Here is a 15,584-nt window from a genome sequence, read left to right as displayed (position 1 = left end):
ATTGTTTTCAATTGTTTCTTTTATTTTTTTTAGTGTTATAAGATCTTATTTCATTTCTCCTCTTTTTCCTTATTGTTTTGCATAGTTCTGCATATTCTATTTTAGAAATTAAGTTTTTGTCTTCTTTCATATCTCGTCTCTTTTTTAGTAGTTGAGGTTTCCTCTGAAAGTTTGTCTTTTTGTTTTTTATTGCTTTTGAATTCATTGGCTGCTGAGATTATTACTTCCGTTAGGTTTTTGCTTATTTTATTTATGTCGTTGTCTTCAAATATATTTATTAAGTCTAGTTTTTGATTGAGTTTTTCTTCGTAATTCTTCTTCTTGTTTTTGATAGGTTTTAAGTCAAAACGTCTTGTTTTTTTGTTGTTATTGTTGTTTTATTATTATTACCTTTCCATGTAATGTTACTTTTGTCTCCTATGTAAACCATAGACATTCCTCACTTTGACCTTAGCTGCCCATTCACAATAAAATTTCAAATCAACCAATCATAACTTTTAAATGTGCTCTGGCCAAAGTATGTTGCATTAGAACTCGAAGTCTAAAGAAATCTTGGATCCATTGTACATTATGTATTACTCATAATAACCAGTGCATAAGTGATAGTATAAAATCCAGAAAATGAAATATGGATTAAGTAGTGTGCCATTTATCATTCCATGAATTCATTAAATTTATAGTTGCTAAAATCCAGGCATTTGTATATGTAAACTTTGTTGAAGGCTTGGTATAAAATAAGCAACATATTTTCCTGAAATTTTGGCTCACAAAATGGCAGTTTAAACATTTTCAAATGGTTATAATTGGATATGCAATATGTTACTATTCTAAGAACTGAAAACTGCACTCTTATTTTGCCATGCAATTGCAACAGAGCCTTTGATATCCATTATGAAATAAAACCTAATGCACCATATTCTGTGGATTTACTATGCACACTGTATATTAAAATACCCACAAAAGAGCATTTTTCTGATTCTTCCAAAAGGCATTTGACATTGCCTTTCCAAAGCTAATTTTGACATTGACATTGCCTTTCCAAAGCTAATTTTGACATTGACATTGCCTTTCCAAAGCTAATTGCTTGCAAGTTTGGCATGAAGATGCCAAACTTGCAAGCAATTACCATACTGTTGCTCTGACTGCCTGTCCTTGTAAGTTCTAGAAGTGGTTAATGGTATGTAGAACATTATTATTATTATTATTTTTTTCAACTTGGTGTTTATGAAAGCCAAACTTTCATAGACACGGAATGATATTAAAACCACTTTCTAACTCTATTTAGAAATATTCATCAGAAATGCTTTCCTGAAATGTGAACACCTGGTGTTAGTTTTATTTGACATGGAAATGAACTGTAACACATCCTAGAGATAGGTATATTAAAAGGCCTTCATAACCTCAGTTACAAAAATAAATTTCTCTTTAGCCAAACTTTACAGGACTCAGTGGGAAGAACCACATTCTCAGCTATACTGTCAGGAGGAAGGCCCTCAAGGATCAGTCTTAATTGTAACTTTCTTTGCTTTTTTAAAGTTAACTCCTATATGTGGATGACTTGGCCAATTTCTGCTATTCTTAACATGAGAGTGTGCTTGAAAGGCAGCAGCTTTTCGAACACCAGCATAATCTTTGTGGGCATTCAAAAAATGGATTCTCGATTTTCTCTTGGGTGGAGGGGAGATAATATGTCTATATGCTTTTGCCATAGACATATTGTGCAAATCTCCCTTACTAAGTGCTTGTCTATTCAAAGATTGATTGTAGGTCACGAGTATATGCACCACAAAAGAGAATACTCTTCATTGGGATCATGTCCAGCATTAGGGAATCCGAGTAGCTACTGGTACATTTTGCTCATTGTGACTGCAAATTCTTTATATCAAAGTAAATGAATCTGCTGTCTTCCTGTCGTGGAAGCCTCTCATGTAACTGTGCTCTAAAAATAAAATCTTTGCTTCACCATCCAACCATTTTCCCATATGCTAGAAAGTTCGGAGTTCACACATTGCACTGCTATTTGTCTCCTTTTATCAAAGAGATCATACAAGTTTCATAATTATTGTAGATAGCATTGTCTATACAAAACAATGCCTTTCACCTGTCAGCTTTGTATTTTCTGCCATGCTGGTTTTCACTAGCACAGTGAGAGAAAGGAATTCTTTTACTCCATCATTCTACCAGCAGCTCTTTAAATGCTTAGAGCTGAGTATCTTGATTTTTTTGCCATTCTGTAGAAATGTTTTGAGATTTTTTTTTTCATGACCATATTGTCTTTGAGTAGATCCCAACTTGAAGAGCTGCTTGCTTATAATTTTTAGTTAGTCTGTATAAAGAATACTTCTTTAGGCCATAAGTTCTCTTGTTTATGGTCTGTTGTTTCCGGTGTGGTTCTTTTGTTCACAGTACTAGGCTTAATACAATAATTATTTTAATCTAAATGTTAATGTTTTGTTGAATTCTAGTCATACTGGAATTAAGGAAAAACAAGACTGCAGATATTGGCTGCTAGGTCAACTTCACATTTTCCAGTTACTGTTTGTCATTCTCTCTATACAGACTTCAGGCAACAACAAAAAAATAAACAAATAATAATGCTTTATTAGTTGTCATGGCTGTGCGAGTAAATTAACATCTGAATAAATTGCATGAAATTAAGCCTAAAGTTAAACATCAGCTTTAGAGTTTGTTGATATCTAAGCCAGCATTTTTCAAACTGCAGGGTGAGACCAGCAGTTTTTTAATGTCAAATAAAAAATATCATACAGATATTTTTTTATTTGAAAAAATCAACTCAAAAAGTCAAATAGAAAATATCATACAGATTTCATAGCAAAACAGATTTGAACACTTGTACAAAATCAAATCAGGCTATAAAACACAAATAGACACCAAACTTATGAAAATGTTTTTATAATCATTAATGCTCTGATTAAGTGATAGGAAGTTTGATGTTTGTCTGAAGTATTTAAAAAAGAAAAAGAAAAAATCACTTAGCTATCAGACCAATGTTAGTTCTGAATTATCATTTTTTCAAAAGAGTGTTATCGAGTTCAACATTTTCAAGCTTACAACAGTACTAACATTTTAATCAACCTAGGAAGAAATCTCTCTAAAATGGATTGTTTTATTATTGGAAGAAAAAAAAAAAAAGAAAGAGGCATGTTCAAGTTCAACTGCTGGATCTGGAAATGTTATTTTGAGTTGTTGTTTTTTATATTTTCTATTTTTTTCTGTATTGTATTTAAATGTCATTAAAATATGTATATGTATGTGATATGACATTTAAATGACATTCATATTTGATATGTAGTAAGCGCACATTGTTTTGTGAACCTTTTTGTTTCAATTTAGTGTGTGTGTGTTTACTGCGGTGTGATGCAAAATATATTCTTATTGTGGTTCACATTGAAACAAATATGCAAAACTGATCTGGGCTCTGCATAGGTCACAGTTATTTTGTACATTCTTTCTTATCGAGGGCTGATGTCCCCACCACCAAGTGAAGCACTGTAGCATATGTTTAACCATACATCATGATCTTGTGAACACCACTTTACTGAAGAATGGTGTTGATCTTATACTACTTTGGCTGAACCATATACACTCAGATTTTCTCTGTCACAAAATAAGGTGCATGCATTTATTTACAATCAGTTTATATATAAAAGCATTAAGCCATATTTATTTATTTGTCTTGATCCCTATAGTGTTGTTTTTCCTTTACTTCTTTTTTTTTTTGTTGTTGAATATTTTAGTTAATTCAGAAGGTATCATCGTACACCAAGTCTGGTCATCATTCATCAAGAATCTCATGCACCTTGGATATGATGCACATTATGTTTTGAAATGTGATAATTCCAGCTAAGTGTATAAATGTCATCATGCAACCATTGTTAAACCAGTTTTCAGCCATGATTCCATTCCAGCTTTGATATAGTAAATGTCTTGTTTAACTGATATCTATATCAGTTAAATACCACTGAAATGTATAAACAGGTATATGAAGTAGTAGAGAAGTGTAAAACTAGAAGTTATATCTTAGAATTATGTGGTCTTTATACTGAAAATCTCAAGAACATTTCATTTATGTTGCTTTTAATTAATAGCTTTTTTTTAATGCATACTTATATAAATTCAAAGACACAGAGATATGGGCCATCATCAAGTTTTTGGTGTTGCAAGAAAAGTCCACTGCTGACTTTCACCAAACTTTGTGTGAGACTTTAGGGGACTGTGCCCCAGCATATCCAACAGTTGCGAGATGGGTAATTTTAAAACAGGATGTCTCAGGATGCCAAATTTAAAAACTGGGCATCCTGAGACAACAGATGCCCTCAAGTCAGGAAGACCTTTTACATCGATCACACCTAAAAACATCTATGCTATGTAGTGCATGTTATGATCCTTGATGATAGATGAATATCAGCCAAACACATTGCAAAGACTCTGGGGATATCCAGGGAATGAGTTGAGATCATTATCCACCAATATCTGGACATGCAGGAGCTCTCAGCGAGGTGGGTCCCCCAAATGTTTGAATGCCGACCAAAAGAGAGAGAATGTATGCTGTGATCTCAAAAGATTTTGGGTCATTTTGAGAAATCAGGTGCAAATTTTTTGGCTCGTATTGTGACTGATGATGAAACATGGCTTCATCACTCTCACCCAGAGACCAAACAACAATCAATGGATTGGAGAAACAAAGGTTTTTCATGGCCAAAGAAGTTCCAACACAAAAGTCAGCAGGAAAGGTTCTTACCATTGCTTTTGGGATATGGATGGTGTAATCCTTACCAATTACCTCAAAAAAGGTGAAACTGCTGTAGCAGCAGCAGTTTATTCAACAGCTCTGAAGGAATTGAAGGTGGTCATCATCATGGTTTATTTACAATTTGTAAATAGGGAAATGAACTAAATAAATAGAAATAAGAAAAAGTTAATTATGTGTAGCTTTCTAGGCTTCTCTGTTTTGAGCCAGTTGAGTTATTTCTTGTGGAGAGAGAGAGAGAGAAAATCTGTGTTGATAAGGTGGCTAATATACTGCCAGAATTGTTTAGTTGGTCTTCCTCTTTGTCTTTGTCCATTTGAGGGGGCATATAAAACTAAGATGTCAAAGTATGGAGAAGGAGGATGTCTCAGTTGATGTCCAAAACAATCAAGTTGACATCTGCGTTGGGTTTCAATGAATGGTTTTTTGGTTTGCCTCTTCTAAAATAGTGGAATTATGAATATGATCCTTCCAAGAGTAACCAAGTAAGAGTCTTAAGCAGGTTGTATTAAAGCTATTAATGGTTTTTATTGCTCTTTGGGTGGAAACATTCCATGTTTCTCCACCATGTAAGAAGATAGCCTTAGAGGTTGCTTTGTAAAGCCTTATTTTTGTTTCCAGGGTAATGAGGAGTGGTTCCATATATTTCTTAGATTCCTGTGTTAATTCAGAGCTTTATATTTTCTTAATATTATGTCATTTACTGTATTATCCATATTTGAGCCTAAGTATTGAAAATCTACTTTTTCTAAAGGTTGGTTGTGTTCTGTAATGATGGAACCTTGTACTATATTTGGGAGTATTTTAGTTTTGAGTTAACTCTCAATCCAAATATTTTTGCAGCTTGGCATAGTTTATCAAAGTGTTGTTGCACCTTGGATAAAGATGAATCTATTAATACTATATCATCTGCATAGCTGAGATCACTGAGACAGAGCTGTGTATCATTGGTTGTTAGCATTGCACACCAAATTCATCCTCAACCATCCTGGAAATGTAATCTAGGGTTATCATAAAGAGGAAGGGAGCCAAGGTTTCTCCTTGTAGAACTGTTATAGGAAATTTTTCTGTCAATTCCCCATTGACAAGAACACGGGCATGAAAATCTTGATAAGGTTTTGCAATTGTTTCAATTATTTTGTTGGGAATACCATAATGAAGGAGGTACTGAAGGAAATTTCCATGGGGAAGCTGAGCAGAGGCATATTCCTTTTCCAAAACAAGGCACATGTCACACTGCTCATGAAATCCAACAGACAATACTCAACTTGGGCTTTCAGTGTCTGCCTCATCTACCATTCACCAGACCTGACTCCATCTGACTACTTCCTGTTCCCAAATTTAAAGAAGCACATGAACAAAATTTACCACAGATGATGAAGTCATATCTGCAGCTGAGGACTGGTTTGCGCAACAAGGGAAAGACTTTTTTTCTCAGAGGATTGCGAATGATGCAGCAGTTTTAATAAGTGTATTGAATATGTGGAATAATGCGTAAGTTACATGGTAATTATTACATCTTTTCATCATACCTTTGTACCTATTTGAATGATTCAAGAGGGGGAAAAACTACAGTTTGAGAGAGGATTTGAGGTGAAAAGAAGAGCAAAAGGTGATGATTGTGAGTCTATTGCCAAAATATGACAGACAGCTGCTGTAATTGCAGATGAATCAGTAATCATACTATGTAAAGAAATGGTGTGCAGTATGTAGATGTATGATTATTAAAAAGATTTGTATTGAAAGAAGAATCATGCTTGAATTGTTTTAGTATCTGAAGCTTTGAGAAATTTTTTGGTAAAGGAGTGAATGTGAACTTTCTGGAAAGCTAAGTTTGTCAGGGTTGTTGCATGAAGGTGATAGAAAACAAACAAATTGAGAAAGAAAAATGGCATGTTAGGAAGGATGACCCCAGGAAATGCAAGCCTTTGTCCCCAAAAAAAAGCATTAACTGGGGAAGTAGGGAGAGAATTTTGTTTACAATTCAATTCATCAGCCTGGTAGTTCATTGTCATGTATATACACTGTCAGAAGCATCGGGAATAAAAGCAAGGTGTTCTTAGCATCGATATATCTATCCAAACCAAAAATTTTAAGCATTATTGAGGCCTGGCTGAAAGGAAGGATGTTGTTACAGCAGGAATAGAATATGATGAATTCATTTTATTCAGGGAGAAAGACAGGCATGAAGAATTGGGGAGGGTGTCACTAATGATTGCAGAGGAATTAGATCCAGCTTAAATAGAAATCTCCAGTGGTAGTGGTGGTATGAGTAATAAAGAAAATGGGTGAGAGGCTGTTTGGTGTGAGATAGAAGTTAACAGTATAAAGTACAAATTGGGTGCTGCTAAAGGGTAGGATCATCTGAAGAATACTCTGAACTGTATTGACAAACTTTATGGATACACAGAAGACTATCATTGTGGGTGATATTAGTTATGGGGATATAGGCCATAGGAAAAGGAGAAATGAATTTATAGAATTACTAAGAGATAACTACCTTGAGCAACATGTAATGGAAGGGATTGCAATACCAAAATATTGGATGTAGTAATGACATTTCAAAATCTGTCTGTAAATGGATTGACTGTTTTTCCTCTAGTCGATGAGAGTGATAATGTAAGAGCTTTGACTGAGAAGAGACAGAATTATAAGGCAGATGATTATAATAAACTGAAGCTGCTTGAAACAGTGCATGGGAATTAGTCTAAGGGTACTTGAAACTATATCTACATCCCTAGAGTTAGGAGAATTAATCACACAGGAATTAAATCATTGATTAATGCTTTAAAACAAGAACTGAAAAAATATAGTGTCGATCTGATATCATGAAAAGAGTGATAAGACTCTGGGATGCTGTACAATAGGGGTGGGGGGAAGAGACAGCCATTGTAAAGGAAGGCAAAATCAGATTATGAAAAGTTAGCTGAACACACCAAAGAAAATCAGAGAATTTTTATCGTTATGTAGCAAAGTAAAAAAAAAACAAAATAAAAAACAGAAGAGTAATGGATTCAGATTGCAGACAAGTATCAGATAGAAGAAATAGCTGAGTTATTTGATTACTTTGGTAAGGTATTTAGACACCTTTTTTTTAGCTCTTTGGATGAGAGAACTAGATGCTAGAATAGTCGTAGGTGAATTAGAAGTATTAAAGCTGTTACTAATTCTTGTAGAAAAGCTTATATGCCAGTTAAACATGATAACTAAATATTTAAGGAATTGACAGCGTACACTAGAAATATAAATTAAATCAACTTTAATATATACTTTCCGATATTTCGGCACCGTCACGTTGCCATCTTCATGGGAACTTAAGATAAAGACACGTGCACACAAGTACTACATAACATCAAATGAGAAACGAAGCGAGGAAGCTACCATTTTCCTAAAGTCCTGATGGTGTCCCCTGGCAGGCTATATTAGGTGTTCTTGGCCTTTGGGCTGAAGTTCTGATATGTGTTTCCCAAATTTGGGGCAGTCTCATGCATCCAAATTTGTTGAGGTTTGGCATGTTCCTAAGGGCCGAGGCTGATTCCATGAATAGTCTTTCATATTTGAACTTGCTGCGGTGTATTTCTGTGGCGAATATCCAGAGCATGGTCTGCAAGCCCAGAGTGGCTGTACTGGTGAAATCGGATGTAGTCCTTGTGTTCTGAGATTCTGATATTTGCTGTCCTGCCTGTTTGGTCATAGTAGGACAATTTACAGCTGCAAGGGACCTGGTATACACCAGGTAGGGCTAGGGGAAGTGGTTGGTCTTTAGTGGAGCAGATAAGGGATGCCAATTTTTTATATGGTCTGTAACAAGAGGTCAAGTCATGCTTTTTTAGGATTTTGTTGATTTTTTCCAAGGTGCCTCGGATGTAGGGAATGGTGATGGATTTAGAGTAATCTTTTTTGTGAAGGGGGGGGGGGATAATTGGTTTTTGTATTTGGGGGGGGGGGTAGCCATTGGCTGAGAAAGTGTTAAGGATGTGATTTAGTTCAGTGGTTAGGGCTTGGTCATTTGAACAGATTAGTTTTGCCCTGTTGAATAAGTGTCTTAATAACTCCATATTGTTGTGAGGGGGGGGATTGTTTGTGAATGTATCTGCCTGTATGGGTGGGTTTTCTATAAACTGAGAAAACCAAGGTTCCATCAGGTTGGCAGGTGACTAGTGTGTCTAGGAAGGGGAGGCTATTGTTTTTCTCTTTTTCCAGGGTGAACTTGATTCTAGGGTGTTTGTTGTTTAAGTGTGTTAAGAAGGAGAGGACTGTATCCAGGCCATGTGACCAAATAGCGAACACATCATCAACGTAGCGAAGTCATATAGTAGGTTTTTGTGGGGCAGAGTTTAAGGCTTTCTCTTCAAAAGTCTCCATAAAGAAGTTGGCCAAGGATGGGGAAATTGGTGAACCCATAGCTGTCCCCTCTATCTGTTTGTAGAATTTTTCCTGCCAAACGAAATAACCTGAGTTCATTGTGAACTGAAATAGGGCTGAGATATCGAGAGGAAATTTAGCTTGGAATATGGTGGAAGAAAGCCACAGTAATACGCCACAGCAAGTTCAAATATGAAAGACTATTCATGGAATCAGCTTCAACCCTTAGGAACATGCCAAATCTCAACAAATTGGGATGCATGAGACTGCCCCAAATTTGGGAAACATATATCAGAAGAACTTCAGCCCAAAGGCCAAGAACACCTAATATTGCCTGCCAGGGGATGCCATCAAGACTACATTTAGGAAAACAGTAGCTTCCTCGCTTCGTTTCTCATTTGCTGTTATGTAGTACTTGAATGCACGTGTCGTTATCTTAAGTTCCCATGAAGATGACAATGTGACATTGCCGAAATGTCGGAAAGTATATATTAAAGTTGATTTAATTTATATTTCTAGTGTGCGCTGTCAATTCCTTAAGTATTTAGTTATCAAAGCTGTTACTAGCTTGATTTCAGTACAGCAGTTGCACTGAATGGAGATGTTGACATTTGCATATCGGTGAAAGGGCATTGCGAAACATTTAGCAATGCCCTTGCATTGTTTAACTCTAGTTTCAGCACATGCAAGATTGCTAATAAGTGTAAGGAGAGCAAGTTAATTCCATTATACTAGAGTAGTACTGAGACTGATGATGTAACAAATTATAGACCACTATATCAAGTGTGATCATCAAGGTATTGGAAAGGAAAAGAATCGCATCCAGAGGTAGATAGAGGACAGCATGGTTTTGTTAGTTAAAGGTAAGTATTTCCGTAGTTATTATTTTATATTCTATAATAGAGTGACAGAGTTAGATAAGGGGAATGAATATAACATGGTACTTCTGTATTGTGCCAAGACATTTGACAGGATTCTTTGGAGGTTTTTGTACTCAAAGGGATGGTTTTGCAAATTAAACTTGTGATGTAGATTGGAGATTTGCTGACAAATAATGGAAAGTGATGTATTGTGGTGTTGAGGAGAAGGACCAGTGCTGTACTGCCGAGTTCTGTACATGGGTCATTGTTGTTTAACAATGATCCATGTTAATTTTATTGGTGTGAGTTTTGAGGGTGATATCTAGTTATTGACTGATGTTGCTAAGTCAGGGAGAGTGAACGGGTTGATTTGAACAGATTGGTTGCATAGACAAATGATAATGAATCAGTTCAGTGTTTCCAAGTGTAAGATGATGCATTTTGGATGGAGGACATTACCAGTAGAGTATTATATAAATGGGAATTTGTTGAAAGTGGTCAATGAATCTAGAATCGGGGGGGGGGGTACATCTGGACTGCACACAGATGTGATCACATGGATTTCAACTGAGATAGGAAGATAAATGAAAAAGATTGAGTGACAATTAAACAAAGATTTTAAAACTAGCATATGGAATTATGCATATAATGGCAAATTGAAGGAATGTCGTCTTCAAAGGTTGAAGAATAGGAAGAAGAGTATGATAGAAGCATGTAAGTTAGTAAGGGGGATCTTACAATATATATATACGTGAAAATTTCAACTTGATGTATGGTGGGGGGGGGGAATAGAACTTGGAGTCATTCTGGAAGCTGGCTAGGAAGCATGTGAGGTCTAGGTCTTAGTGTGAGAATGTGGAATGGGTTACTGTAATTAGATGTTGAGCATCTCTTTGGTTCAAGGAAAAATATAATAGGTATTTAAGTATTGAGTGTTTGGGGCTTCAATCTCTTGGAGGTCCATTCATAATAATAATCTTGCTTCTAAAATTCGTATTAGTGGTTTTAGAGTGTTTTAAAATAAATAGTTATACCAACAAAATGTTAGTAATAGAAGTTTAATATGCCATGGAACAAATGCTATATACAGATAAATAAAATTAAGTAATTTTGAGGTGTGTTTTTTTTTTTTTTCATTTGATATGTTCGGTGTTCCAAATTTCATTTCCACTCAAATGCAGTATGGTGCATTATATCTCAGGCAGAATTTCAGATATGAAAATGCAAACATGTCCAATTAGCATTTAAAAATTTGCTATAATAAATTCTGTAATTCAAAAGGACTAGACTTCTGGATAGAATGATCTGAAACACCAATTATGAAGTAAATTGAGATGTTTTTAAAAATTTAAACCCAATATCGTGCATAAGTTACTGTTACCTTCTTACTTACATTTTTACAGGTCATACTTAGCAAGTATAAGAATACTGGAGAATATTTTGCAATTAAAGCTCTTAAGAAAGGTGACATAATTGCAAGAGATGAAGTGGAAAGTCTGATGGCTGAAAGGAGAATATTTGAGGTTGCTAATTCAATACGGCATCCTTTCCTTGTCAATCTTTTTGCTTGCTTCCAAACAACAGTAAGTTCATCTATATGTATTTTAGTAAGTTTATTTTATGTAATCTTTTCTGAAGTATATAAGGTTTAACTCATTATCAGTTGGCATCCAGTAATTTGATTTAATAGCAACATTCATGCAAACAATACTAAATTTATTCCATATTTAAACCAGTCAGTGGATGTGCAATGTAAAGCCTGACAGTTCGCATTTCAGCTGTAATAGAAATTGGAGGTTTCAATGTGTCAGAAGTAAGGATTATATTCCTGGTCAGAACCAGTTTATCATCTCTACGTATACCTTATATATGTCACTTCCTGATCTTTAATTCAGAGCAAATCTCCTTGTTTGGCATGTGCAGGTGGTATCATTTTGATGTTACTCCTCTAGAGCTTTTTTCTAATTTAGGGGAAAGTTGGTTTCCCATTATGGATGTTGCCGAGGGGTTGCACTAAATATTTCTGACATGTCTCTATCAGAATGTTTGCCTGGATAGTTATAAATTTTTGGAACTCCTGACAACCCTTTTGAATAAAGACAAATGATATTTAAGTCATAGTATAATGTCTGTTCTATGTATAGTGAGAAACAATGTTATGGTTTCTTTGTTTCATATTAAAAATTTACTGCGGTGCAAACAGCAGTGGAAGAATTAAACTAATGTTTAATGTTTTCAGTATTTCATCTCAGTCACAGAAACATCATCAGGGAGTATAAATTAAATTGTAACACACACACAATAAAGTGATTTCCAAGCTAATAGTGGCTGATCTTCCATTCTGTCCATTGTAAACCAACTTTCATGAACAAGATGCTCTATACACGCCAGGAACTCAAAGAGGAGGAAGGAATTGGTCCTCAGGGGAATAGATAAGAGTTGACATTTTGAAGTAAGGCTTTGAAGGCAGTGAATAGGTTAGATTTTATTTTAAATTTGCTATTTTTTCCAATATGCCACAGACATAGGGAATGGTAATATCATTACTCTAATCTTTCTAAAGAGAAGGGTGAGGACTGGGTAAAGAATTAAGTATTTTGCTGAGTCTGGAATTATAGCTATTATTAAGGTGTGGTTGAGTTCAGTAGTAATGGACACTTCATTGGAACAAAGATAGATGGCACTCTTGGTTTTATGATATACCATACTGTTGAGAAGGGGGATGATGAGAACATCTGTAAAGTTACCATTAATGATGTATGAAACTAAGGCATCTAATAATGTTCCCTCTAAATTTTGCTGGCCCATGTCCACATGAAAAACATTTTGTGGACAAGTTTACAATCTCAGACCCAGTGTGTGCATTTCAATTTTGACAGTGACATTTTGAGAGTTTAAAGCATTGAAACGTTAATGTAATATTTCTCATATTAATTTTACCCTTTTTACATCTAATTACAACCTGTTAAATTTCAAGCAAATTCATTGCTGTTTACATGACTGTACTGTGTAGACAGTACACATTCTCCTAACCCAAACAAAAGGGAGAAGTCAGTTGTCAATCAACCAATCATCATCACCTCAGTCCTTTCCACGATAATGGAGAGAGTTATCAATAGCCAACTTCACCACCACTTAATCAGCAACTGCCAGTACATATTCTGCTATTCCAGGTTCACAACCTGACCTCTTAGCTTACATCACCAACATGTGCTATGGAAAGGTTCTGAGAAACTTGTCGCCGTTACTGATTTTCCATTTCTCTTCAAGCTTTGTCCCACTAGTGCAGGAATGCACCAAGGCTCGATTTCATTACATACCTCTTTCTCTTATACATAAATGACATTCTTAATCACCATCATTCTTTTTTATATAACGAAACCTGTGGTGAATTCATCACTAAAAACACGTACTAACCAAAGTAATGACTATTTAATTTGTAAATATTTCATCCCAAGTATCTTGGGAAATCGTCAGTACAGTAGTTCAAACAATACTAGGAATAACATACAGTTTGGGCACATGATTACAATGGAATCTCAATATGCGTGCGGTAGCTTGTTATAGAAGTAAATTAAATATAACTGAAAAAGAAAATAATAAAATCAAAAAATATATATATATATGTGTGTGTGTGTAGAAATTTTTTTACCTTGGGTATAATATACGATAAAGATACCAAGCTATTTTAATTATAAACCTGGTTTTAATCCATTTCCCAAGTAAGCAAACAAACAAGTAAGTCAAGTTTGCACCTACAAGTAGTGCAACTCGTGGTAAAGGTGGAATAAGCTCTGATCACTATTCTTAGTATTTACCAAATATATAATGCAAAGCACATCTCCTTGAGGAGATATATGATGCTATGCATTAAAGGCAAGGGGCCACTACCCAGACCGGTTTCGACCTTTATTGAGGTCTCATCAGTGGGAGCCAGGCTTAGAAATACCAAGGTTCAAGTGATACAGAGCTTATGAATATTTTACCAAAACAAGTTACCATAAGGTGCTTTGACCTTATTAAATAAAAATCTCAAGATGAGAGATAGATGTAGAAAGTTTTTTACCATGGGTATAATATATGTTAAAGATACCAAGCTAATTTAATTATAAACCTGGTTTTTTAATCCGTTTCCCAAGTAAGCAAACAGACAAGTCGAGTTTGCGCCTGCAAGTAGTGCAAGTCTGGCTGACCCGCATGTAGCGCAAGTCTTAGGCAACTCGTAGTAAAGGTGGAATAAGCTCCGATCACTATTCTTAGTATTTACCCTTAATGCAAAGCACATCTCCTTGAGGAGATGTATGATGCTATGCTTTAAAGCAAGGGGGCCACTACCCAGACCGGTTTCAACCTTTATTGAGGTCATTATTAAGCTTGGCTCCCACTGATGAGACCTCAATAGAGGTCTAAACCGGTCTCGGTAGTTGCCACTTGCCTTTAATGCATAGCATCATCTGTGCTCCAAACTGATACGCTCCTCTGGTAAACTCAAAATATCGATGTATAGAAACCCAACGCATACCAACAGATATCTGCATAGTCAGTCCCATCACTTCCCTCCTCATAAGGTTGGAATAATTTCCACCTTGGGACATAGTCTGTTCTCTTCTGGATGACCCAAATGAACATCTTACAGAAATAAACCATCTCAAAACTTCTTTCAAAGATAATGGATATTCCAAGAGAATCATTGAAAAATTTCTTCTTAATCCTCCTAGACATCACTCAGAAGAAACAAATAGATTCAAAGGCAATATTTCTATTCCTTACATAAGTACAGTTTCACAAAAATTAGTAAAAGTTCTAAGAAAATACAATATCAGAACCTTGTTCACTCCACTTCCAAAAATCCGTTTCTTAATAAGTCACCCAAAATCTTGTCATCATCATCTAAAATACCCTGGTGTATATAAAATATTGTGTGATTGTGATATTCCTTATTTTGGGCAGACAGACAAATCTGTTGAATTGCATATGGAAGAACACGAGGGACATTACTTACCAAAGACAGTGAGCCAGTGCATTATCAAGTCATATCCTTTTCTCGGCTAATCCTAATGATGAAAGCCAAAGTCACAAAGTCTGCTGGAAAAATCTACTAACATCTTCCGTTGCAGTGATGAACTAGAGAGAAAAATCATAGAATCTAGGGAAATCATCCTCAATCCTGTTCGTTTAAATAATAACTTGAGCTACAACCTCCCAGATAATCATTTATCTGTAATCATGTACTGGCGTTTACGAGATGCTACTAGCACGTACTTTCCCAACAATACCACAAACGAAAGAACAGCTTTAAATACAACCACAATGTTTTAATGTTAATTATGTATAGAGACGCTCCATGATGTTCTTAGTTTATTTAAGCTTCACTGTTTTTAGTGTTTTTTCTTTTTAATTTCTTTTATGTCACCTGATGAAGGCTGTTACAAGCCGAAACTAGTAGTGTTTTAATATTAAAACCATTTTACTTAAATCTCGGTTCTAGTTATTCAATTCTTTTAAAAAATATGCATGTTAACCAAGTTAATGATCATTCATTCATATATATATATATATATATATATATATATAGTTTTTTTTTTTTT

The 15,584-nt window shown here is 35.1% G+C and overlaps 1 protein-coding gene across 1 annotated transcript in view; it reads left to right on the top strand.

The window, feature by feature from the left end:
* Positions 1–15,584, top strand: part of Pkn (serine/threonine-protein kinase N) — a 343,091-nt gene that overhangs the window by 219,408 nt on the left and 108,099 nt on the right. Inside the window, exon 15 of the mRNA XM_090400359.1 lies at positions 11,400–11,579. Within this exon, the coding sequence (XP_090256485.1) occupies positions 11,400–11,579 (180 nt within the window). The remainder of the gene's footprint in view (positions 1–11,399; positions 11,580–15,584) is intronic.

This window comes from Typopeltis vanoorti, chromosome 1, assembly GCF_054136105.1.
Source record: "Typopeltis vanoorti isolate ZY-2024b chromosome 1, IOZ_Tvanoo_1.0, whole genome shotgun sequence".
Classification (NCBI taxonomy): Eukaryota; Metazoa; Arthropoda; class Arachnida; order Uropygi; family Thelyphonidae; genus Typopeltis; species Typopeltis vanoorti.
Note: the sequence above shows the minus strand (reverse complement) of the source record. Positions and strands in the feature narration are given on the sequence as shown.